Genomic DNA, 26,134 nt, shown 5'->3' with positions numbered 1-26,134 from the left:
ATAGCTGCAGAATGCATTGTTTATTTATGAAAGTAATTACAGGAAGTTTTCCATTAACTCAAACAGGCTGGATTCGTCAGTGAAACACGCCACTGCTGCCACTCCAGGGTCATGAATGCACTTTGTATTTGTTGGTGTGAGTGTTATATCGTCTGAGTGTGTTTGACTGTCTGTGTTTCAAAGAGACTTCTTTTCTGTGTGCCGGTTGAGTGAGATTATTGCCAGCGCACTTAATGCCTTGCGCCTTGTACAACTGATGCCAGAAAAGTAATATAAAATCTAAAAAAAAAAAAAAAAAGACAAAAACAAAAGAAAATTAGAACTCTGAAATGAAATGTACGTTTTTTTTCTAGACCGTACACTTATCTGGTACAGAACTTCTATCTGTTGTTTGTCCTTTTTGTCTATTGTATGAGAAAAGCCATGTTTATAATTCAATTTGGTTTGTGACCAATAAGCCTGTTTATATCAAATCTGTATATCAGTGGTACGCATATTTTTTTTATATATATATATTTTTATTTTCTCTGTTTTTTTTTTTTGTTGTTGTTGTTTTTTTAAACTCAGAATTCTAAGCATGATTGGCATCATAAAGGCCCACCGGGGCTCTGTGGTCTGCTGATGGCAGGACTGATCGGCCTATTTGCAGGATGACATCATGAGATTGTCTATGACGGCTGGCACTTTGTAAAGTGTTGCTAATGATGATGAAAATGAATAATAAAAGATATTTATTTCACATTTTATGGTGCTATATTGATTGCTTGAAATATATTACATTGTAGAGTCATGTATTTTTATGTTTTAATATTTTTACAGCTAGAAATTGCTCTGTGAGTGCAATAGCTGTGGTTATCTCCTTTTAATTCTAAATATATCTATATATTTTTTTACTTTGTAGCCATATAGCATGCAAAAGTTTTTTATTATTTATGTTTATGAAAGATGTTCCTGATACCCACCAAGGTAGCATTTATTTGATCAATATTGTAAAATATAATTACAATTCAAAATGACAATTTTCTCTAATATTACTATTACTCCAGTCTTCAGTGTAACCTGATCCTCCAGATATCCATCTAAAGCTGATTTGATGCTCATTAATTAATTAATTAATTTATTTATTTATTTATTTTTTTTGAATGTTGAAAACAGTTGTGCTGCGTAATATTACTGTGGAAGCTGTGATACAAGTTTTTCAGGATTTTTTGATGAGTAGAAAGTTCAAAAGAATAGCATTTGTTTGAAATGCAAATGTATGAATGTCTTTACTGTAACTTTTGATCAATTTAATGCACATTTGCTGAATAAAAGTAGTGTTTTGTTTTAGCTGTAAGAAAATAAAAAAGATCCAAGTTTATAACTTCATACAGGTGACTAAACAGTAGCGCCTCGTGGTTTTCTTCTGACAGTTACGTGTCAAACTGGGTGTGTTTCTATATAGAAAAAACATATTTATTGTTGGTTTCCTGTAAATGTACCCCTTCTAGCTTCAACCGCGAATATAACACATAATTACTGTATTTGCATTACTCTAAAGGGTAGGTTTAGGGTTATGGTATGTGTAGATGTTAATAAACCATAATTTTATCGACAGCATTTTTCGTTGTCGGATTGTACTACCCACTGTTTTAATGGGAGGTAGGAAAATCTGACAGCGTAGGACAAATAGACAGAACACCGGACTTCGTCTCAAACCCAGTGAACCGTTTACCTAGATAGCTTTGTTGAGCATCTTAGGCGTTTTGGTTTGAAACGTTGGCAATGTTGTCTATGTAGGCAGTTCACTAGGTTTTGAGACACTATGAATCCCGCCCAGGGTTTGACACAGAACACCTTAGTATGCTGTCGCCCAGTTTCAGATCTCTAGTTCGACAGACACCAGCCATCATGTTGTCTTCTCTTGTAAAAGCTGATCGTCTCGCAGCTCACGTTGGCAAAAAATATGCGCCTTTTTATGAATTCATAGCGCGAACCCTGAAGTCTCAAGCAGGCGATGTAGATTTGCACAGCGCAACATCGATCACTGGAAACTATAAAACCATAGATGATCTACCGGGACCCAGCCTGGCCACAACTGCGTACTGGCTCTTCGTTAAAGGATACGCGGATAAAAGTCATGCAATGCAGGTAAGACACATTTTATTATTATTATAATTATTTTTAATTTGCAAGTTTGTACACTCAAACTACTGCGTAACAGGAATAATGTTTCTTTTGGAGTGTTTTAAGATGTACGCAGTCATTAATACATCAAATATTAATGTCCATATAAATATAAATAGCCTGTATATGAATCTATATAAAGCAAAGTGTTGAGACATTGCTAACTACTCGTGTATGAACTGATTTGTTAAGAAACATTTTTATGATGTTCAACAAGCATTAAAATAGGCTTCGTAGACTCGGGAAATCCTGCCTGATGCTGACAGCTGATATCTCTGGAATGTGAAATCAGTATGGAAAGCCATTTTAATATGTATTCCTTAAATATAATATCTAAATGTATGTTAATAATATAAATGTGACTAGTATCTTTTCCAGTTTCACTAGTAGCTATTTGGTATTATTATTTTTAATTATTCCAATAGTCTTTCTAGTACTTATTGTTATGGTATTCTGTAATTTCCGACTTTCTGTAAATTGTTCTAGTTTTGCTAGTTGTGAGGGAAATGTTATTATTTTATTATTATTTGCTTTACTAAACAGAGTTCTTTAAACTTTCTGAATGCTTCATCAGTATAATTGAGGTATTCTGATGTGCTAAAAGACCAACAGAAAATGTTGCAGACAAGTGTGAAACACCTGGAAAAAGGAATGTTATTTTAGAGACCCTACATCCTGGCTTCTTAGAAGTTGATTTGCATTAAAACACCTCTAGGGGACATAGATACCTTAAAGGGATAGTTCACCCAAAAATTAAAATTTGATGTTTATCTGCTTACCCCCAGGGCGTCCAAGATGTAGGTGACTTTGTTTCTTCAACAGAACACAAACAAAGATTTTTAACTCAAACCATTGCTGTCTGTCAGTCATATAATGGAAGTGAATGGGAATCACGGCTTTGAGTCAAAAAAACATACACAAACAAAACCAAATTAAACCCTGAGGCCCGTGACGATACATTGATGTGTAAAGATAAGATATAAATACAATATAAATACTGTTCAGTTTCTTGCACAGACCGATCGTTTCTATCTTTACACATCAATATATTGTCATGAGCTGCAGGGTTTAATTTGGTTTTGTTTGTTTATGTTTTTTTGACTCAAAGCCATGATTCCCATTCACTTCCATTATATGACTGACTGACAGACATGGTTTGAGTTAAAAATCTTTGTTTGTGTTTTACTGAAGAAAAAGTCTCCTATTTCTTGGATCTTAGGGTGAACTATGCCTTTAAATGGATGCATATGTTGAAAATGCAGTATGATTGAATGAGATTGAAGCATCCTTGTTTGATTGGGGTATAAATACTGAGTCAAAGTCTTCCTTCTTTTGTTGCGCTTTGCAGCCAACTTGAATGACTGTTGTTTCTGTAGAGTGCAGACCTTTTCTTGCAATAAATCTTCAAAAGACTTGTCTTACGTTCATTGAAATGGAAAATTGCCACAACACTAGTACATAATTATTAGCTGTTAGAATTTATTAGCTTAGTTAATATCTATTCCAATGGTTACTAGTATTTATTGAGGCTATAATAGATTTTAGAGGATGTTAAATATTAATTAAAAAATTTATATAAAAAAATTTAGAATAAAAGTTAATGGAAATTAACATAATAATAAACTACTATACACAAGAAAAAATACATTTTTGGGAATAAAGGTTAAATTAACTTGCCATACTTATGGAGAAATATAGGGCAGACACCGAGCACATTTAGTAGGGGCTGACCTTGTCCAGTAGCCTGTGTTCCAAAGGTTGTAGGCATTAGGATGACAGAATCTAAATCACCATTGTGTCAAAGAACAGTTGCTGTAATATATTGTTTATGGAATGCTACCATTGATAAAATGACCCTACTGCCAGATAAAAATCACACTTATTTCTGTGTGTCAGCCCCTGTAAACAGCAAAAGGAAGTAAAATGCGGCCCACACAATTTAGCCAATCAGGAAACTTGTTCTGTCATAACATCGCTTTTGTTTGTTTGAGGGACTTGACATGTCAAGTTCTGGTTTAACTAATGGTGTTATTTCAGGGCAGTTTCCCAACTGTATGTCCAACCAGTGGAAGACAGGGGAGTGTTTGTGCTGTTTATGATGTATAAATCAGCTTTAAAGGGACAGTTCATTCAGTAATTAGAATTCTGTAATTTACTCACCCTCATGTCCTTCCGAACATGTGGTTAATCTTCAAAACACACATTGAGATTGGTTTAATGAAACCTGAGAGGTTTCTGTCCCTCCATTGAATGTCCAGATAATTAAAACATATACAAAAAAGGTCTTTGTAAAATAAGCCCATATGAATAAAGCAGTTTAATCCCAGTCTTGTGAAGAGATGCAATTGTTTTAGGCTAAATGATGAAAAGATTTAATTTAGGTTTGTCTTTTCATTTCAACCATGATCTACACATGCACACAGAGAACATCACATATTGTAAACATGGAAGCTTTATGTGTGTGTTCATATGTGTTTATATCTGTTCATTACATTAATTGATTGTATCTTTTCAAAAGACCCAGACTAAACTGGGGGGTATTCCAGAAAGGTTATGTGACAAAGCCGGGTATGTGTAATGGCAAGTAAGCGGATAAACTCAGCTTTCGGTTCCAAAAACAGAAGTAGCTTTCAGGGAATGTAAGTAGCCATAGCGCTCCGGATTATGTTTCAGGGTTTTACAAAATGACACAACTCATATTTAACCTTAGGTTACTCTAGGAAGGAAAGTCTATTTATTATCTGTAATGTAATTAGCTAAATGGCCTATTATGTATGATAAATAATTGGCAATACACACACATTGATTTTTTCATCCACGTCTATTGCAGGTGGAGCATAAGCGCCTGTATGGTCCGATCTGGCGGTCACGCTTTGGGCCGTTTGATGTGGTAAATGTGGCGACGGCTGAACTGATTGCACAGGTGACCCGACAGGAGGGCCGTTACCCAGTGCGGACTGATCTGCCTCACTGGAAAGAATACAGAGACATGAGAGGACAGGCATACGGGATTCATGTAGAGTAAGCACCTCTCTCCTTCACACACAGTCTGCTCAGCTGTGCCAAACCTGTTTGACTTTATTTTTCTGGAGCTCTCAATCTTTAAGATGCAAAATCACCATAAAAGTATGATAAAATCAGCCTTTATGACTCTTTACACCACATCGTCCAAGCAATACAATAGCTCTGTGTGCCAAACAGTACTAAATGTACGATTATTGCATGATAATCTTTACCTCTGTGAGGCTGAGTTGAACCAAAGACTATAGAAATACAAAGACGGTTCACTCCTGTTCATGGGTTTCAGTCACGTGACTTTTTTGTTGTGGCCACCATCTTTAGGACCTTGTGTAGCCTCTTATTGGTGATCAGAAACCAAAATAACACTTCACCAACAACAGAAAACAAGTTACTTTGAAATACTATTTACTTATTATTATTTACCCATTTAATTCTAGCACATTAAGTGGCTGTGTTCAGTATTATTGAAATTTAAAGTGTGTATCATCCTGATTAAAGAGTTCACCTTTATGTCGTCTACACGTGACAAACCTGTTGGTTTTGATTACCAAGCACTGCTCGGTGTTCACAGGTGTCTGAGGAACTTCTGCCATTTCTTCTGCGATGACACTTCTCTTGGTTACTACAAGACATTTGTGGCACATTTAAGAGAAATATTCAGTTATTCCTACATGTTAAGTGAAGAAGCAACTAAAGTAGCAACAAAACTGTGATTCTGTGTTTTGTTGTAGTCAGTTTCATTTGTTTTGGCAGTAATGAGCACCTGTACATAAAACCGTAAGTCTGCTTACATAGCAGCTGTAAAAGCAGGACACAGCTAGTGTGCAAATGATCTCAGACATATTGATTCATATATATTTTTTTTTTAGCAAGGACTCATTAAATTGATCAAAAGTGACAGTAAAGACTTTAATAATGTTAAATGTTTTTTTTTTTTCAAATAAATGCGCTTCTTTTGGACTTTCTTGTGAGCAAAGAATACTAATAGAATGTATCATGACTTCCACAAAAAAAAAAGAAAAAAAAGAAAAAAAAAATGAAGTAGGACAAAAGTTTCTTAAACACAATATCACAATGGCTGATAAAACTTTGCCATAAATTCATAAATTCCACCATAAATTCAAATTTGTTAAATGCATTAAAATAGAAAATAGTTATTTTAAACTGTAATAATATTTTATAGTTCACCTTTTTTAACTGTAATGTTAATCAAATAAATACAGCCCTGGTGAGAGTACTTCATTTAAAAACTTTTAAAAAATCTTACTGATCCCAGGCGTCTAGATAGTAATGTATTTCTTTAATGCCAATATTTGATATAATCACCAATATAGACTTTTTTTCGTTTTTCAGCACAGGTCCTGAGTGGTATCGCATCCGCAGTGCTCTGAACCCTAAGATGCTTAAACTGAAGGAAGTAAAAGCATATGCGCCCATCATTCACGAGGTTGTGTCTGATCTCCTGCAGCGTGTGGAACTCCTGCGTCTGCGCAGTCCAGACCAGGTCACCGTCAAGGACCTCGCCTCTGAGCTCTACAAATTTGGCTTTGAGGGTGTGTATGGATACATAATGGTAACAATATCCTGGAGCTCTTCGCAGTAATGTTTAAACAAACAGCACTATACTCTTGTGAAGTCTAGAATTTTTATTTCTTTCCTGCTGTTCAGGAATTTCCTCGATCCTGTTTGAAACTCGGTTAGGCTGTTTACAGGAGGAAATTCCCACAGACACCCTGCGGTTCATATCTGCCGTTAATGACATGTTGGCATTGTCAGAGACGGTTCTTTTTTTCCCACGCTGGACCCGTCACATCTTCCCGTTCTGGAAACGGTTTGTCCAGGCATGGGATGACTTGTATGACGTAGGTATGCTAAAGTTTAATGCCTGCATTAGGGACTCACAATATATCATTAGCATATTGCTTATTTATATATATATATATATATATATATATATATATATATAAATATATATATATATTTATATACATACACATTTACGTATCTGTGTGTGTTATATAGAAAATTCTCATATATACATGTTTAATTTTATAAATAATTTAACTGTCACTTTTGATCAGTCTGCATCCTTGATTGATTTCTTTAAAAAAAAAAAATCGGAATGCAGACTTTTAAATGGTTGTGCATCGGTGGTTGTGAAACAGTAGCATAACTGATTGTCCTTTCTCTTTTTGTCTGTTGTACCTTTGTCCAGCCCGGCGTCTGATTGATAAGAAGGTGAAGGAGATACATGATCAGATAGAGCGTGGAGAGGAGGTGGAGGGCATGTATCTCACCTACTTGCTGTCCAGCAATAAACTCAGCTTAGGAGAGATGTACATCAGCCTGACTGAACTTCTGCTGGGAGGTGTGGATACGGTGAGAACGTGTGTTTATTTTAATCTGGAACCAGTTGAAGAGGAAGCTGATTAAGCAACGTGATTTGCTGTTAGTCAGAAATTAATCATGTTCAAAAAAAACAATATCCTGCACTACTGGTTCAGCTGTTGTGAAAACTGGGTGTTTTCTAAATGTACCTGCAGAAAACAAGAGAGCAGGTAAATTCCTGAGAAAGGAAGGAACACCAGAGAAACACAGGCACAAATGTGAAACAAATTTTTATTAATGATACCAGAAAGTTAATATTGCTGCATCCCAAACTGATACTTTCCTTGTAAAAAAGAAGTACACTATAACATACTTTTAAATAGAGTAATTATTACAGAAATAAGATACTTTAAAATAATAAACATGTGCCAACTGAATGTAATTAGACAGCTAATTACATGTTTACTAAAATTAAGTGAAAATGTATTATAGTTCAAATATATATTAAATCCAATTTGTGCTTTTTGAACCACTTAAGTTAGACATAAGTACATTTTTATATGCAATTTTATAATTCTGTTGTTTTTTAAATATAGTTAGTGTATTGCCAAAAGTTCTGATATGCGATTATACTAAACTAAAATTTCTGTTGAAACTTGTATGTCCTGTATTTAAATATATTGGTAATTATGCATTTGCAATGATAAAGTTGCAATTCCGTGCATGTAAAATATATCAACTTGAAAACCCTACAGTTAAGATTATAATCAAGTACTTTGCATGTGTCATCACAAAAGTTTTTTTTTTAAAGCACGAAACACAAAAGATTATGAAAATGTAATGGTTTAAAATGTACTTTAAAGTAAAACTTGATTTGGCATTTTTACAAAGTGCAAGTGCTATGAAACATTGTCTTGTCACCGTTAAAATCTTCAAGTATAGATCTTTTTTTCACAAGGGTAGTGATGTATAAAATGACATATTTTCAAAATTTACTGGTTGGTGGTTTTTCTGACTAACTAGTTGTTCCATCAGACCCAGGTCAGAATTGCATGAAGTATCCAATCCTTCTCATGGAACATACACATGTTCTAATCTAGAGATTCTGAAGACTCTAAACTCTGCTTGAAGGAGTCCCTCTAGAGTAGGGTTTGACACCCCTGAACCTCCATAGGATATGATCTTGTTCACACGTTTTCAAAAAAGCTGAACTACTTTAACTGGATGCACCTTCTTAAAAACAGAATTATCATGACCAAAATTTCTTTCTACTAAAATTCTGATGGCCAAAAGCATCTGCTGTCTTGTGTAGATATATATTCATTATTATCAAAATTCAGTACAGTTGTATTGCATGAGAAATTTTATTATATAAAATTTTTATAATGTTTTATTTTTAATCAATTGTGGTCAAGGTGAGTTCACACAGGGGACCGTGTCCCACTATTGTTTCATGGACAGAACGAGTCGACGGTCTTATCCATCCCTGACTTATAATAACCTTTAACATTATGTACTATGTTCCTAATCTCTGTGTAAATGTCTGTCAAGGTCTCTCAGGATCCGTCAAGGCCGCTGTTTATCAGATTTCCAGTGTGTTCAGCTAAATTATGTCCCACATTTAGCAACACAGGGTCAATAACCTGCTAAACAGCATTCCTTGCTGATATCTTAACCTGTTTCTGCAACATATAGCTGCTGATTTGAGAGAGCCCCGAACCCTCACCTGGGCATAATTCACTTTGCCAATCAGGTGTCTGTATGATGACATCAGTTGAAATCTGTAAATGCATTATATGATAAGCCTATTTTTTTGTCCTTGAAAGACGTCTAACACATTATCATGGACCTTGTACCACCTTGCACGAGATGCAGAAGTACAGAACCGTCTCTATAATGAGATCGCATCTGTGTGTCCGAATAAAGAGCTGCCGACCGCAGAACACCTGACAAGGATGCCCTACTTGAAGGCTGTCATCAAAGAAACTCTCAGGTAAGGGAAATTCGTCCTAGTCTACCCCCAAACACTTAGTGCAGGGAAAACAGTGCTATTCTATCTTGAAAGGGGTGAAAGAGGTCATTTGTTTCCCACATTATGCAGGAGTGGTAATTTTTATAAACATGCCTTAGAAACAACATTCAATGGTGTGCATCTTGAGTCAGGGACTAGGCCTAATGTCTTATTAAAAAAAATCCCCTTTCCAACACATGAAGATAAACAGAAAACCTTATCGGCTGATTGAAATGTGCCACTAAAACTGTTCAGGTTTCTTGTTAAAAATAAAAGATGCTCGTTTATACCGTTATTACCCTTTAAAAAAAGATACTGGCAAATACTTTAGGATACAGTACCATGTGTGACAGTTTACATCTTAATTATTAGTTTTAACACACATTTAAAAATGCTATTTACAAACCCGATTTCCAAAAAGTTGGGACACTGTACAAATTGTGAATAAAAACAGAATGCAACTGAGAAAATGTATCATTTTAAGGGAAAAATAAGTTGATTTTAAATTTAATGGCATTAACACATCTCAAAAAAGTTGGGACAAGGCCATGTTTACCACTGTGTGGCATCCCCTCTTCTTTTTATAACAGTCTGCAAACGTCTGGGGACTGAGGAGACAAGTTGCTCAAGTTTAGGAATAGGAATGTTGTCCCATTCTTGTCTATATAGGCTTCTAGTTGCTCAACTTAGGTCTTAGGTCTTCTTTGTCGCATCTTCCTCTTTATGATGCACCAAATGTTTTCTGTGGGTGAAAGATCTGGACTGCAGGCTGGACATTTCAGTACCCGGATCCTTCTTCTACGCAGCCATGATGTTGTAATTGATGCAGTATAAGGTCTCTGGCATTGTCATGTTGGAAAATGCAAGGTCTTCCCTGAAAGAGACAACGTCTGGATGGGAGCATATGTTGTTCTAGAACTTGGATATACCTTTCAGCATTGATGGTGCCTTTCCAGATGTGTAAGCTGCCCATGCCACACGCACTCATGCAACCCCATACCATCAGAGATGCAGGCTTCTGAACTGAGCGCTGATAACAACTTGGGTTGTCCTTGTCCTGTTTAGTCCAGATGACACGGCGTCCCAGTTTTCCAAAAAGAACTTCAAATTTTTGATTTTGTCTGACCACAGAACAGTTTTCCACTTTGCCACAGTCCATTTTAAATGAGCCTTGGCCCAGAGAAAACGCCTGTGCTTCTGGATCATGTTTAGAAATGGCTTCTTTTTTGACCTATAGAGTTTTAGCCAGCAACGGCGAATGGCACGGAGGATTGTGTTCACCGACAATGTTTTCTGGAAGTAATCCTGAGCCCATGTTGTGATTTCCATTACAGTAGCATTCCTGTATATAATGCAGTGCCGTCTAAGGGCCCGAAGATCACAGGCATCCAGTATGGTTTTCCGGCCTTGACCCTTACGCACAGAGACTGTTCCAGATTCTCTGAATCTTTGGATATTATTATGCACTGAAGATGATGATAACTTCAAACTCTTTGCAGTTTTTCTCTGAGAAACTCCTTTCTGATATTGCTCCACTATTTTTCGCCGCAGCATTGGGGGAATTGGTGATCCTCTGCTCATCTTGACTTCTGAGAGACACTGCCACTCTGAGAGCCTCTTTTTATACCCAGTCATGCTGCCAATTGACCTAATAAGTTGCAAATTGGTCCTCCAGCTGTTCCTTATACTTTTCCGGCCTCTTATTGCTACCTGTCCCAACTTTTTCGGAATGTGTAGCTCTCATGAAATCCAAAATGAGCCAATATTTGGCATGACATTTCAAAATGTCTCACTTTCAACATTTGATATGTTATCTATATTCTATTGTGAATAAAATATAAGTTTATGAGATTTGTAAATTATTCCATTCCTTTTTTACTCACAATTTGTACAGTGTCCCAACTTCAGGTTTCTATAAAAACGATTCACTGCATTAATAGACTCATTTCAAAATGTAGTACTTTGGTACTTTTGTCAGCACCTTAGACCTTAGATTAAAATGTATTTTCTCACAATATGCTGCTTTTTAATCATAGGATTTATCCTGTTGTCTCTGGTAATGGACGCCTGACTGTGGATTCAGAAGTAATTGTGGATAATTATTGGTTCCCTAAGAAGGTACCCACACAGACACGTGCACAGCTCAAAGTGTTCTATTGAAACTTCTAATACAGTAATTAAACCTGGCCGAACTCCAGCCTTCATGTGTTTTCTCTCTCTTTCGCTCTTCACAGACACAGTTCCATCTCTGTCACTACGCTGTTAGTCACGATGAGAGTAATTTCCCTGAACCGGAGCGTTTTGTTCCAGACCGCTGGTTGAGAGACAGTCCGTCTCGCTCTCAGCATCACCCCTACAGTTCTATCCCGTTTGGGGTTGGTGTTCGGGCCTGCGTGGGGAAGAGGGTTGCAGAGCTGGAGATGTACTTTGCCCTAAGTAGAGTACGTATGACGCTTTCACACTATCTGCAAGTTCAATTTCACACCCATTAGTCAAAATGTTCTGTTAAACCAAGAACAAAACAAAAGACAATATTTGTTGACAATATTGATTAGCTGTTTTCAATCAGTCGTCATTTTGATCCCTAAATTCCAAAATATACATTCAAAGTCTGATAAATATTCTTCCAAAAGTCTAAGCTTTCAAATTCTGTTAATTTTATAACAATTTTGACACACTTTAATATGGTGTGCCTCAGTTCATATGGCAAGTGCACATCAGTCCTCTTTAGTACTAGTTATAACATGAAATAAACATAAATGAACATCAGAAGGTGTGTTAAAAAGTACAGTACAACTCACTGAAATGTATCATGCCTCATAATCGCTCAATCAGTGTATAAACACAACACAAAAAAACAGTCATCTCTTTTACTAAATCTATAAACCCTATTACATAGTCATTATTGAGGTAGCTAAAAAAAAAGACTCTAGAAAGGTGCATTTTGCTGAATATTTGCACTATATTATATAATATATTTATGATTTTATGGTACGATTGAATCAAATCTATCATCAAAAACATTTTTAGAACATCCTTCATTTAAATGTTCAAGTTTTAAAAATGAATTGGAGTAGAAACACTAATTAAAAGTTTCATATAAAAACTGCCTTATGTACAGTTTAAATGTTTGTATACAACTCAGTTTGAGTCTTGATTATTATATCTAAAAAACTGTTCATTTTAACCATTCATTTTATAGTAGCATGTGACAGGGTTCTCCATTTACTATTTTACAGCATTAAAAAGTGTTCTTTTGAGAAAAATTTACATGTACTGTACCTGATAAAATTACAAATGCCATCTATATCAAACTGGCAAAAATCAAACACAAAAAAGCTTGTAAATTGTATTCAATTTCAAGACGGTTTAGATTTGTTAAAGAAAATCCATATATCCACAATTTAGATAACTTTTAAAGAAACCTTTAAAATCAAAAAAAACTGTTCTAAATATATAGTCACGTGCATCCAAACTTCTTTATCTAATTTGATGTTAATGTTTAATCTTCAGTTACCTCACTATCCTATCTCTCTCGTGCTCTCATTAATTTAACACTGTGCCCTTTTACCCCACAGCTGATGCAACATTATGAGGTCAGAACGGAGGAGGGAGCCCCATCGATACATCCCAAAACCAGAACCCTGCTCATTCCCTCCAAACCTATTGACCTGCAGTTTATCCCTCGGGCTTGATCCCAGCCAGCTCCAATCAGTTAACCAAAATCAGTAACTTTAATTCAAATTATTTTGCCTTTACGGTGAAGTATGTAAGTTTTTGACTCTAATAAAGCATAAAAATACCATAATATGTTTGCAGATATTTAGAAACATGCTAAATTAACATACTCGTTTATCTTAAAAACAATGCTACAATCAGTTATTCTGCTTTGAAAACATGCGTTCTGGGCCAGAATGTCGGTCTCTGTTTTAGTTTGTGAAACCCGCCCACTGCCAGCCCAACCAAATTTATTCACCCACCCCTGCCAGCCAACTAAAACAAAACACATCTCATTTCATTAAACTAAAAGTCAAATTCATTTGTTCCTGTTGGTGTAGTCAATCTGGCAACCTGCTTGTGCAAGTCTGAGGAGGAGGAGCCGTCCCTCTCCAAAACCCCAAATATATCCAATATTTTGAATTTGGACTACAATACCTAGTTCAACCACTCGGTGTCAATCCTACATACAGCAGGACCTTTAAAGTTTGCCTTAAAAGTTTTTTGTGAAATGCTGTCTGTTGTAATTTAAGTTAAAAGTGAAAAAAATAAATCACAACTGAGATTAAATATTATAAACTATATTTACAGCTGAGGTGTTCAAATCACCTAGGTTTCATTATTAAAGAAGCATTTGGAAACAGTCAAACAATCCAACAGAGAGATATTGGTACCGAGTTTCTTGCAAAATCCCTATTGCTTTTTTAACAGTGTTGAAGGGAAAGCAGGAAAGAGACAGAAGAAACAAAGAACATCTGTTCATGTGTTGGGTTCAGTGACTCTGCAGAGATACTACAGATAACATTACCTGCTGTTTGCTATGCCCATCAAGTGTCTGATCAAGCTGGAAAGAAATGTTTTTAAAAATACTATTTTTTTAATAATGCTATCTTTGCTGTTTTTTAATATATTTAATTTTGATGTTATGGCATTTGTTCAACATTTAATCAAAAGACATTCTTTGGAAATCTACTCTTCCCTTGATATTTGTTCTGAGCCAGGATCAACTAGAAAGTTTAACTAGAGACGGAATGAACTAGAAAATGATAGTGTATGTAAATAAACCTGTTGCCAAACCCACTCACATGTTGACTTGCATCTGTGAAAAGCTTATTGCATTTCAGCTATCGCTAAGGCAGCAAAATCACATTTTATTTTTGCGTACCTTGATGTACTGATATAGATTGAAATAAAAAAGCTATACACATTTTAAATAATAATGACAATACACTTAGTTACTAAAAAGAAAATGAAAACAGAAATTATAAATTAAAATATAAAATTAAACTAATTTAAAATAACTATAACAGTAGGCTACCCAGATGCTTACATAACAGTGGAGCTGTTTTTGTATCAGTAAAGGGCCATTTCAGTGTTTCAGTTGCAGTGCAATAATATTACAACAAGAATCATTAACTACAGCTATAATAGTTAAGTGCATGTGATTCTCTGTTGCTCAAGAGTTTGTCAGACGTGTCCGCTTTTTGAAGTGACTTGGATGAGCTGATTGAGCAACAGAATCAGCCGAGTGATTCATGTCACGTAATATACCTCTAGTACGTTCCAGTTTATATGTGTAAACTTGTTCTAAATGAAATATTTCTACTGAAGTACACAAGATTTTTCTCTGACTGCTCACTTCATTAATAAGGCGTGTGTCTTTCTTATTTACACAGTGACAAAATGAATAAGGGGTAAATAAAAAGCTAAAGCCAGCTTATATAAAGGTGTTGGAGGTATCTTAAAAAAATGACCTCTTCATTTGTCTGGTCTGGTATTGATGATAGTGAAATGTTCACCAGTATAAAATCTCATCAGAGGAGATCCAACCAAACCAGGCTTTGATGAATAAAATATTTTGATATAAAGTAATGACAACAATACCAACAATGGAAGGAGCGCGCAGGCATCCCATCGTTTTTTTTGTGTCTGTTGAGGTAACAGTAAATATTTCATCGTTTTTTCTTGTATTTAATCCTCTGAATGCATGAATTATTGACTCACACAGCAAAAGAAATCTGTTTCTTTGTTACTTCAAAGAAATAGGCCTATAATAAACCCCAATATTTTGAATTATGTATTGTGGGAGTTATGTAAATTTATATCTGCAGGCCTGAATTGTAGATTATTATTGTGGTTCAGGCTGTATAGGTAACAGTCTTAACTGGTCTGGATCTACCATCACATCTCTGTAGTTGCACTAGCCAATATGGCAATCATTTTGGACTTAAACTGACACACTAGTGTTTTGGATGCAGCAATCACACACAAATTGACATTTCAGTTAAACCATTGTAGAAATGAAAGCAATCATTCTCACTTATTCATTAATTTTATGGCATCATGCAGTGTCAATCTGAATCATCTTCCTTGCCTAATAATTGAACCAGATCAGCACCAGATCAGTTTCTGTGAGGGGACGATGGACAAAGTGATGGACACAATAATTACAATAAACATTAGATCTCTTTTATTTAAGTGCTAAAAACAACAATGAATTGACTAACTGAAAAAAAAAAAAAAAAAAATATTTACTATTGTCCTCCTACATTAGTCAACACTACTTTTGTTTGTTTGCAGCATTGTAAAGCTTCTTTGGCATAATCTTTATTGAATAAAGCACTTAATAAATAAAGGTGACTTGACTTTAATACAACTATGCCAAGTAAGTACAAAACAATATAATTAAATTTAAAATGTTAAAACTTTACAGTCCTACAGTATGTAAACAAATATGTGCATATTGCTGAAGAATGTGTGTCCTGTCATCCCTGTTACTCTGGTCCTGTGACTTTGACACACATATATGATATATATATATTTCTTAATTTACATGCGGTCACCCTCCATAATTAGGATTGTTCTTAGGCTATATTAAAAAAATATAATAAAAAATAAAAAATTTGAAAACAATCCCAGTGAAAATAGGGGACTAAAATGCTGTTTCATATTTGTGAAAACTGTCACATATTTCTACTTAAAACTAGTATAAAGTAATGCTTTTCTGTTTCTGTAATAGGATAGACAAAACAATAATACCAAAAACAAGGTAGATTAATAGTCGTAAAATACCCCTGATGATGGCACAATGCAATTCCTTGCTATTATAAGGTGTCTTTAAACAACTTAATTCATGAACTATCTAAACATTAATCCATCTCACCCTTATTGTTGTAATAAGGGAAAAAGTACTCCCTTTGCCTGAACGTGGTTGCTACCATATGCATCACTGGGATTACGAGAGGCAGCATGTAGATGACAGCTATGTTTGTGCATTTTTCATATTTCATATGGTGGATCCACTGTTTTTGCTTTCAGAGTGAATGATCAGAAACAATTGTTCACAATTTGTGGTTATACTGTTCATGTGTATTGTATATATTTGTACAAGAAACCCGCAGTAGCAATTTGTTTTCTTCAGGAGTTTTTCACTGTAACATGCACATACAATAACTACTGTAATATTGAGAAAATTTGTATATGCTACATACATGTATGTGTGTATATATATATAGACTGACATTTTATATTCCCATTTCACAGATGTTCAAAGATACAGAACGCATTCATTTCCACAGATGAAAAATTGTCAGCTTTATTATGAACAAACATTCCGGGAGTTTAACAAGTGAAATACCTGCTAGTTATTTGTATTTTTATATCGTTTATTTACACGTATATCTGATGATTTGAACGCTGACAGCAGAAGACTACTCTTCAGAAATCAAACAACATCCATTATTAAAATCAACTAATTTGAGTAGACAGCTGGTTCTGATAATGGATTCAGATGATAACTTATTACATACTAAATCAGATGATGTCGAATGTAAAATCAGAGGGTTGGGTTTTGGAGGCAGTGCAGACTACCAGGGCTTAGTTGACATGTTTTTTTTTTCCTCTTGAGCCTGACAGGAATAGAGAGACCGTTCCTCTGCTGTGCATCTATTATGGCAATGTCAAAAATATTATGTACAAATTTAAAATGATACAGAATAATACATTTAAATCTGTAGTTACAGTTATGAGCATTGTGGACGATTGTGATACTGCACAACTTGCCGTCATTGCGTACTTATTTGTTGGAAAAGTGCAGAATACTTTGTACAGAACACTGAACGGGTTGACAGAACTGAAAGACAAATAATAAATGGTGGCCACACTCTAATAGCTGTAAAAAATAAGACACTTAAAGAAAAAAAAAAAACCTCTCCAAAAAAAAATCTCAGTAAAAGAAAATATAACACAGTTGTGCAAATGACTTGGCACAGACACAGGGAAAAAAGGGCTAGAGCTCCCCATTTCAAAACAGTCCGTTTCGTGTAATGGAGCATGTTGATGAGAAGTAAAGGACGACGTTAACATCCAAACACATCCACACGTAATTCACTGACAAATTCATCTCCGTTTCACTCTCTATACAACACAATCTTTTTTAAAATTATTCGCAGTATATTTATTTTCTTGTGAACTTCTCTTTTTTTTCTGTAGTTAGGTTTTTTTTTGTTGTTGCCCATATCGACTATGGGAGGTGAAATAACACACATTTTTCGCGCATAGCGTGCATTTTAAGTCCCTCAACTGTACGGCGACAGGGGAACGGGGCGGGACTTCCTGTTCTGACTGACCAACAGTAGCTTAGCAGGAGGTTGAGTGGCATGTCTTGGCATGCTGTTCCCAGAGTAGGCTGGTGAAAACTGAACGGTGAATGTGAGTAGTGGTTTATTCCGAGGTGTTGAGGGGGCTTTACCACGGGTCGAGGAGAGCACATGACCCGGCACCCAGCCCTCTGCAGCAGGCGATTGGCTGTTTGCAGGTCGGTAAACCAGGCACATGTTCTGCTGATTGGATGCCAGGATCTGAACCTTCTCACCAACCACCACGCAGATCTCGTCCTCCTTTCACGGCGTTGTAATCCTGCGTCACTAGCACCGATGACAGGCCATTACACTCCCCCTCGTCCAGCTCCTGGAAAAACAAACATGAAACACAAAAACATGAGACTAATACATTCTGCATCAAGAATATACAAATGAATTGCGCTGGGTTGAAAAAACTTGGAATTGTAATCCAGTCTCCTTTTGATGAACCAGTATTAAAGCAATAAAGCCCCAAAAAGCCCATGGTTTACAGTGAATTTAAAACAGCTGAAGGCGGGCATACAAGGTGCGACATCGTGAGCCCTCGCACATGTCACGATTGAGTTTTATCGGCGACAATCGTACGGAGGCAGGCACACATGGCACGCATTTACTACAATTTTACAAACTTGACATACGCATACATTTCGCGCCATTCATAAAAAATATGGATTCTGGAAGATGAAAAAATAGTTTTCCTTTGTGGCAGCTATTGTGACCTTCAAAAAAGAAAGAGAAAGACATGGCAAAGAGAATGGCTGAAAAGAAGAGAAAAGCTTTGACTTCTGTTCTTGTAAACAACTCTAGGTGAGAAGGATATTTCTGAATTTCCCTGCTCGTTTTGCAGGAAATACAACAGGTAGCCTATATTCATTCATAAAGCTGACCGGCAAATTTGGCACAATTCGGAACCCGAATAACAAATGAAAAAAAAAGCTGTATAATTAAACTAAAATTACTATACAGACTATTTAAATACATAATATGTGTTTTTTGTCATCTTCTGATTGGTCAACTTCAGATGAATCGCCAAATCGTCTTGTTCAATCGCACATATGGCACAAATTTAAAACGACAGTACAAATTAGAATAGAATTGGCATCGAATCGAATTGCAAGCTCGTGACTGAAATCAATAGATTTTTGTACAAATTAAATACTTGACGTATGTTCCTTCAATCAATGGTCGATACATTCGGACGAATCAGGACAAAGTTTCACACAGACAAAGTCTGTTCCTCACTGTCAGTCCTTGACCTGGCATGAGAAATAAATAGCTGGGTGAAAAGCTTAGACATGTTAAAAATAAAAAAGTAGCAAGCGGCTCCTTCAGTCTGCTATTCATGACAGTGTGATTTATTAAAGGGACACAGAAAAAAAGCAGAGTGTGCCAAGGCCAAGATACAAGCTCACCAGAGAGAGAGAGACAGAAAAAAGAGAACAAGGGAGACGGAGAACAGAACAGAAGAAAGAGACCCTACTGAGAGGAGAAACCAGGTACAGAACACGGGCAAGCTGGAAAACTAGGCCATTCTCCACACTAAGAATAACTATAGCAGCACCTCTCTTCCCCTCAAAGACAATTAGAGTGGGAACTTCACAGCACTGCAGCAACCGACGCGAGCATCCCGAGTTGCATCGAGGAGACTAGTGTAGTGTGGACTAATTGATGTTTATTCCATCCTATATGGCCTGGGATGAGACGCTAATTGAAAAATGGTCCCGGATAACTAATTGATTCAGTTAGACCTACACAAGCCTGTTTAAGCACAGAAATGCCTATTGAGATAATTGGTCTCCTGTCACACAGGGCTGATTAATGTGCTTTCACTCTAAAAAAAAAAAAAGAACTTTTGCTGTGGACATCAGTTTTCCATCACAGTTCAGTGGTGAGAAAGGTGGTCTTTTGATGCCAAAAGACCCCAAAATATGATAAGCCCCCCTAATATATATATATAAAGGCAGTTACATACCATTCAAAAGTTTAAGATCAGTAAAATCTTATTTTTAAAATGTAAATATTAATACTTTATTCAAACAAGAATGCATTAAATTTGAGTCAATATGACATTGTCCCACAAAAAAATTATATTTTAAAACTGCTGTTCTTTTGAACTTATCTATTCATCAAGAATCTGAACAAATAAATGTACACTTTGCCAACAAAACTTATTAAGCAGCCCAATTGTTTTCATCACTGAAAATAATAATAATAATAATTTTTCATTGACTAAATCACATATTAAAAAGATTTCATGTGACTTGCATTATGGCGGAGATGACAATTTAGCTTTGCATCACAGGAATAAATGACATTACAATGGGAAACAGTTTTTTTAAATTGCAAATAATATGGTCACACATTTAATGTTTTTACTGTATTTTTGATAAAATAAATGCAGTCTTTAATGAGCATAGAAGCTTCTTTAAAAACGACCCCCAGAGCCTTTTCAATGGTAATATTTTTCCAGGCATAAAACCCCCTTAATAACTTGTAAAAAAAAAAAAAAAAAAAAAAAAAAACTTAAAAAGGAATTTGTGATTACTCTCATTATTTCTGACCAGTGTTTAGACAGCCAGAATGAAACAGTAAAATTTGGTATATTTAAACGTATTAAAAATTTTTTTTTTTGTTTAGTTTTAGTTTGTGCTCTCAAATGATTAATCGCAACCCAAAATAAGTTTTGTGTTACATAATATATGTTGTAGTGCGTATATTTATAAATGTATGTATAAATACACACACATGCGTGTATATATTTTAAGAAAAATATGTTACGTTTATATATTAAATATATTCATATATGATATAAATTATATGACTGCTAAAATATACACATGAAAATATTTTTCAACGATCTTCTGCTGTATGTGTCTGTATTTATATATACCAGGTAAGTGAAATATACAAATACGGGGCCATAGTAGGGCATTATATTGTACACAAATTGTTTGCAATTAATCACGTTTAATCATTTGACAGCACTAATTAAATATTTCATTTATAGGTTTTTTTCATTGGGGGATTTCCTATCATCATGTTGGAACCTTTACATTTAGGCGATTATTAATATGTGATCACATCTGATCAGATTAATAATTGTTATCTAAAGTAATCTTCTTCTATAAAATGTATAATATATTGCAAACTGATTGGCACAGTCGTGTTTATTAATAATGTGAGATTTATGTAATATTTGGAATCATGCTCACCTCCTCTACATGTTTTATTGGGTTGTGGCGGGGCTTCCATTGGGGGTGGGCTGGGGTTGAGGGGGTGTGGAGGGGTGAGAGGATGAGGAACGGCTGCTATTGGACAGCTGCCTGCTCAAAGAACCTCCACTCTCTTTCTTCTGGTACTCCTGTGGGTTCTGGAGAGTGATCAGAAACAGATAGGAGACAGGTAATGAACATGAGTGTAAATTAAATAAACAGCACCTGAGATCTGTTTGTGTATAAACTAACAACTGAAGATACAAACCAACTGCCATCTTCCTTTACCCTTTCATATTGCGCTTACCTGTGAGGAAGTTGATCTTCAAGTCCAGCAGTTCTCGATGCTTTGGACCCACTCTTTTTTGATTTGTCGATGTTAGCGCCTGAAGCATCAGTCGTTCAGATGAGCCGCGACATGACAACACAAACTTACAGGGTCACTCTCCACATGTTCCTCATGCTCAGGTAGCTCACCTGCACACAAGGGGTTAACAAAAAAGAAAGGGGGGAAAAAAAAAAAAAAGTTTGGGTATTTTTGTTTTTTTTATTGAACTTGAATCAACTTGTGCTGAAATGTACCTTGATGCTCTTTTTAAAAATGGTACCCTGGTGTGACGAGCCTTTCCGAAGCAGCTCGCTGAAGATGACGATCTGTTCAAAGAGGAACACCCTGCGCTCTTTAACTGCGGGACAGAACGCCAGAGCTCCTGCTCTGTCACGAAGAACGGGTCCTGCTGCAATAACTTTTCCCTGAGCTGTCAACTTCCCCTGGGCCAGAGAAACACAAGCAATCATTAAGCACTTATACATACAGTACATTTGTACTTTTTCATCACCTGGGATATTTGTTCAAGAATCTGTCAAGGTTGGTATACTTTGGTTTTCTGTGATTTACCAGCAATGCCTGAAATTTTTTGGAAGCAGATTTGGTAGTAAGAAGTGATGAAAAAATAAAAGAAGCTAATTGCAACTTTCTTATCTCACACATTGTAATGAACCTCCACCCTTTGTGACTACATATCTAATTGTAATAAGTACAGTTAAATAACAATTAAATGTACCTCAAAAGAGATGAGTTACCGCGTACCCTGCAATCGGCCAAGGTTCATCATTCATTACATTGTTTGGGCACCAGGACATTAGCTCAACTGCTTTCTGCAGGACAGAAATTAAAAACCAGCATGTCAAAACAGGACAGACAATAAAATGAAGTGCATGTTTGTCATTTATACAGATTAATATAAAATTGCTGTTAGTGCCTACCTCATCTCTTTACAGTCCAGACCTGTCTTTTAGTGCTGTACTTCAAAAAGTCCTTCAAATAACTAAATAAAACAAGACAAGAAACTTAAATAATATAATAATTTGACCATATTGCATGGTTATTGTTAACCCAAAACTATATATATATATATTTATATATATATATATATATATATATATATATATAGTTATAAAGAATTAAAGATGAAATTTAAAAAAAATCTCTAAAAAAATCTAACAAAATTTACAGTAAGTAAAATGAAAGTGGAAAATATCAAAATAAAACTCTAATTCAAAATATTACAAAATGAATGTACTGTTACTATTAATGATACTAAAATAACACTGCCATACGTTACTACTACTAATACATAATATGAAATACGAGCAGTATGTGCAAAAATGTGTTTTGAGAAATCGATTTTGATTGAGGTGTCTGTTTTTTGCTAAAATCTACCCTCTTCTGCTATCTGTCTACTATTAGGAACAGAAAGGGGGTGACAGAACTGAACTGACATATTTGTTCAATTCCCTGTCCAACAAAAATACAAAATTAAAACAGGACCACCATGAAGCTGTAATAGACTGAATGAGACAATGTTCAGACTGGCTTATGATGCATTTTTGTTCCTTCAGGGCTTGTTGTGCATGCAGCTTTAGTCCAGAAAAGGGTTTAGAAAATTCTCATAAACACACTGTTCTGACGTATTTTATTAGTCACTAAAGGAAAGACGGACCACAAAAAATCCCCGGATTCTCCAACGACTATATAATTAGGCTTAGAAAACCATGAAGTTTGATGCTGACAATGTTATCTGGGAGTTTTTAGTGCTTTTTGTTTTGCCATGACATGGTTACTGTATTCTGGATTGCAGTTTGCTGATCAAAGGGTCTCCTCTGATGTTCTGTTCCGTACATACATAACCATTCCAAAGTAAGGGGTCAATAAGGCGTTTTTAAAAACACTTAATGCTTTATTCAGGCAAGGACTGAGTGTAGACTTTAGCCTTGGTACAAATAAAGCTGTACTTTATATGCATCAAGACAAAAATGCATCACAGTCCTCCACAAAAATTATTAAGCAGCCACAACTGACATCAACATTGATAATAATAAGAAATGCTTCTCGAACAAATGCAGCATATTAGAATTATGTACTGAAGGATCATGGGTCCCTGAAGGACTGGAGTAATGATGCGGAAAATTCCATTTTTGCATCACAGGAATAAATTTAAATTTTAAATATATATTACAATAGAAAACAATTGTTGGTGACACTTGCATATAATATTTAGCAATATTACTGGTTTTAAACTGCATTTTATTTATTTATTTTTAATGCTAATTCAAATTAAAAAAAAATAATACTGGTGGACCCCAAACTCTCAGAAAAAGTGGTGATAATTTTGGTTGTAATGCAACTGTATGCTATTTTGGTAGCAACTATGTTAACCATGGTAAGTTATTAAACTAAGTATAACAATCACTGTTTAATTTCAGTTTCTAATACCTTGAAGCAGAGAGCTGGTATTTGGTGGATACCTCTGGGATGGGTTTGATCAAGATAATCCACTGATGGACAGTCTGGAGTTTACCTTCCTGCGGCACGCTCCTGAGACAGAAACACCAACAACATCATCAACAGAGCACTTTACTTCAGAGAAAAGGAAATTAAAAAAAACTTGGGGGGGAAAAAAGCTTCTCAGAATAACACTCACCTCGAATGAAATCCATCATAGTCCAGCCACGACAAACTCTGAGCGGGGCTTTGTTCTGACAGGTCAGTGACATACATTTGTAATCTTCTCTCCCTGGATAACAGAGGAATACAGTTGAATGAAATTTTCACTACAACACAACACACATACAGAAGTTCATTTTGGTTGAACTCACAGCTTGATAAACAGACTCAGGCCAGTCTGTCCGTGGTCCTGCAGACATGTTCTCTATTTCACAGAGGAAGAACCTTTAAAAATAACAAAAGCAATACATTTTGTCATTTGTAATGCCCAAATTAGGATACCCATCTGAAATTTCAGTCCATTTCCTTCTTCCAGCATGTGCCGTATGCTCATGTCAACGCAGGAAATTTAGAATTTTAAGTTTTGCATGCATGATTATTTGGTATCCAAACTGACAAACTGTTGCATGAAAATAGTGTGAAAGACTGGCAAGTCATTGTGGAGTCAATCATACATTACCATTCAAAGTTTGGGGTCTGTACAATTTTTTGATGTTTGCCTGAAAAATAATTTATGTCCACCAAGGCTGCCATTTGTTTAAAAAAAAGACAGTAAAAAACACGTAACATTTATTATTTAATGTATTGTTTTATGATTATATATTTATTTAATTTTTTTTCTTTCTGGGTGGGGTGGGTGGGGGGGTTTTTGTTAAAAAAGAGTAATATCGTGAATATTGAATATAATTGAAATGTTTTAAAAAACAATCAGTTTTATTATTTTAATACAAATAACTTTTTTTCGATTTTCAATAGTCTTTTCAAAATTCAATTTCTTTTCTGTGATGGCTGAATGTTTCCAGCTCATACTACTCCATGCTTAAGTTGTCGACATGCATCATTCAGAAATTATTGTAAATTACTGATTTTGGAGTCCGCCTCAGAAAACATTCTCTTATTATCATCACAATTGACAACAGCTTTTCATATTTTTTGTGAAATCCGTGTTACATTTTTTTCTTGGATCTTTTGATGAATAGAATGTTCAAAAGAATCAGATTTTTATTTCAAATATAAATGTTACTGCTCATTATTTAGACAATTGAATGCATTCCTTGCTAAAAGTAATAAAAAAAACCTTACTGCCACCCCCAAACGTTATTAATGGTTGTATACATAAATTCTATATTTTTTGCTGTCCTGCAAAAAGGAGTTTTTTTGACTTTTGCAGCTTCATTATTTATGAGATATTAATACTACACAAGTTCAGCGGTCATTGAGTCAAACCTAAAAAGGCAGACAAGTTAGTGTTAGTGTCATAATTTCTATCTAGCATTAGTCCCTGGGAAAAAACGCGACAAGATAGCGTGAATTCACCGCTCTGTTTCTGCAGCAGGCAAAACAATAAATAGAAAAGGAGATACATAACAAGGACAAACTCATCAAGACAGCATGACAACTACATAAGAGAGTGTAGGTTGAATACATAAGGCTTGTGTTTTAGGTGACCCAGATCGGTAGTATTGAAAAATGTTTTCCCTGATCACGATACGATCTTATCCTTCGCCGTCATATCCTCCGTACCACCTTTTAGTTTTGGTGTGTTTTACACCAATCCTCTCATAAAGCCCTAGGGGTAAGCGAGGAAACAGACAGTTCTGAGACATTCTACTTTCATAATAAATGTTCCGTACTGACTCTTTGTGCACTTATGAGTTCAGAAGAAACCTTATCAAGTAACCATGTAGCTGTACCAAGAAGCAGTGTGAAGTCCCTGCAGATTAAAACAGTTCAGGTCGCTGAACTACAAGACGAGTTGCTGTTAAATAACAGTGTAACACCTATCTGTAACATACCTCCACTATGACACCTAGAGTCGTCACGTAGTCCCCTCTCTGTTTGCACCATTTCATTTAACAACAAACCTGTGGATTGGGAGATGTGAGAGACATATCAGAATATGCACAGCTGGGGGGTAAAAAAAAGATTGAATGCTGTATAGAGAAAAGTATTGGGTGGGGTCAGTATGACTGAGAAGAAGATATGCGCGTGGTTGCAGTGAAAAGTAAACCGAAGAGGGGCAGGTCGGAAG

General features: G+C 35.5%; 1 protein-coding gene and 1 pseudogene across 1 annotated transcript; one reads left to right on the top strand and one right to left on the bottom strand.

The window, feature by feature from the left end:
• The first annotated feature begins 1,674 nt into the window (after positions 1-1,674).
• On the top strand, positions 1,675-13,477 carry LOC109113433 (sterol 26-hydroxylase, mitochondrial-like). The gene is made up of 9 exons (XM_042755012.1): positions 1,675-2,130; positions 4,997-5,187; positions 6,541-6,740; positions 6,856-7,053; positions 7,403-7,566; positions 9,342-9,508; positions 11,563-11,644; positions 11,761-11,967; positions 13,105-13,477. The coding sequence occupies exons 1-9, from the start codon at positions 1,843-1,845 to the stop codon at positions 13,219-13,221; spliced, it is 1,614 nt and encodes a 537-aa protein (XP_042610946.1). The 5' UTR covers positions 1,675-1,842; the 3' UTR covers positions 13,222-13,477.
• Positions 13,478-17,820: 4,343 nt separating this feature from the next.
• Positions 17,821-25,994, bottom strand: LOC122144245 (annotated as a pseudogene).
• Positions 25,995-26,134: the final 140 nt, after the last annotated feature.

This window comes from Cyprinus carpio, unplaced genomic scaffold (genome assembly GCF_018340385.1).
Source record: "Cyprinus carpio isolate SPL01 unplaced genomic scaffold, ASM1834038v1 S000006625, whole genome shotgun sequence".
Taxonomy (NCBI): domain Eukaryota; kingdom Metazoa; phylum Chordata; class Actinopteri; order Cypriniformes; family Cyprinidae; genus Cyprinus; species Cyprinus carpio.
Note: the sequence above shows the minus strand (reverse complement) of the source record. Positions and strands in the feature narration are given on the sequence as shown.

What these genes read in the sequence shown, in the direction of transcription:
- LOC109113433 (XM_042755012.1), top strand. Translation starts at nt 1,843, where the DNA reads ATGCTGTCGCCCAGTTTCAGATCTCTAGTTCGACAGACACCAGCCATC. An exon ending in TGCTGGGAGGTGTGGATACG is followed by an intron (nt 7,567 to 9,341) that starts GTGAGAACGTGT and finishes TGTCCTTGAAAG; the next exon opens with ACGTCTAACACATTATCATG. An exon ending in ATTATTGGTTCCCTAAGAAG is followed by an intron (nt 11,645 to 11,760) that starts GTACCCACACAG and finishes CGCTCTTCACAG; the next exon opens with ACACAGTTCCATCTCTGTCA.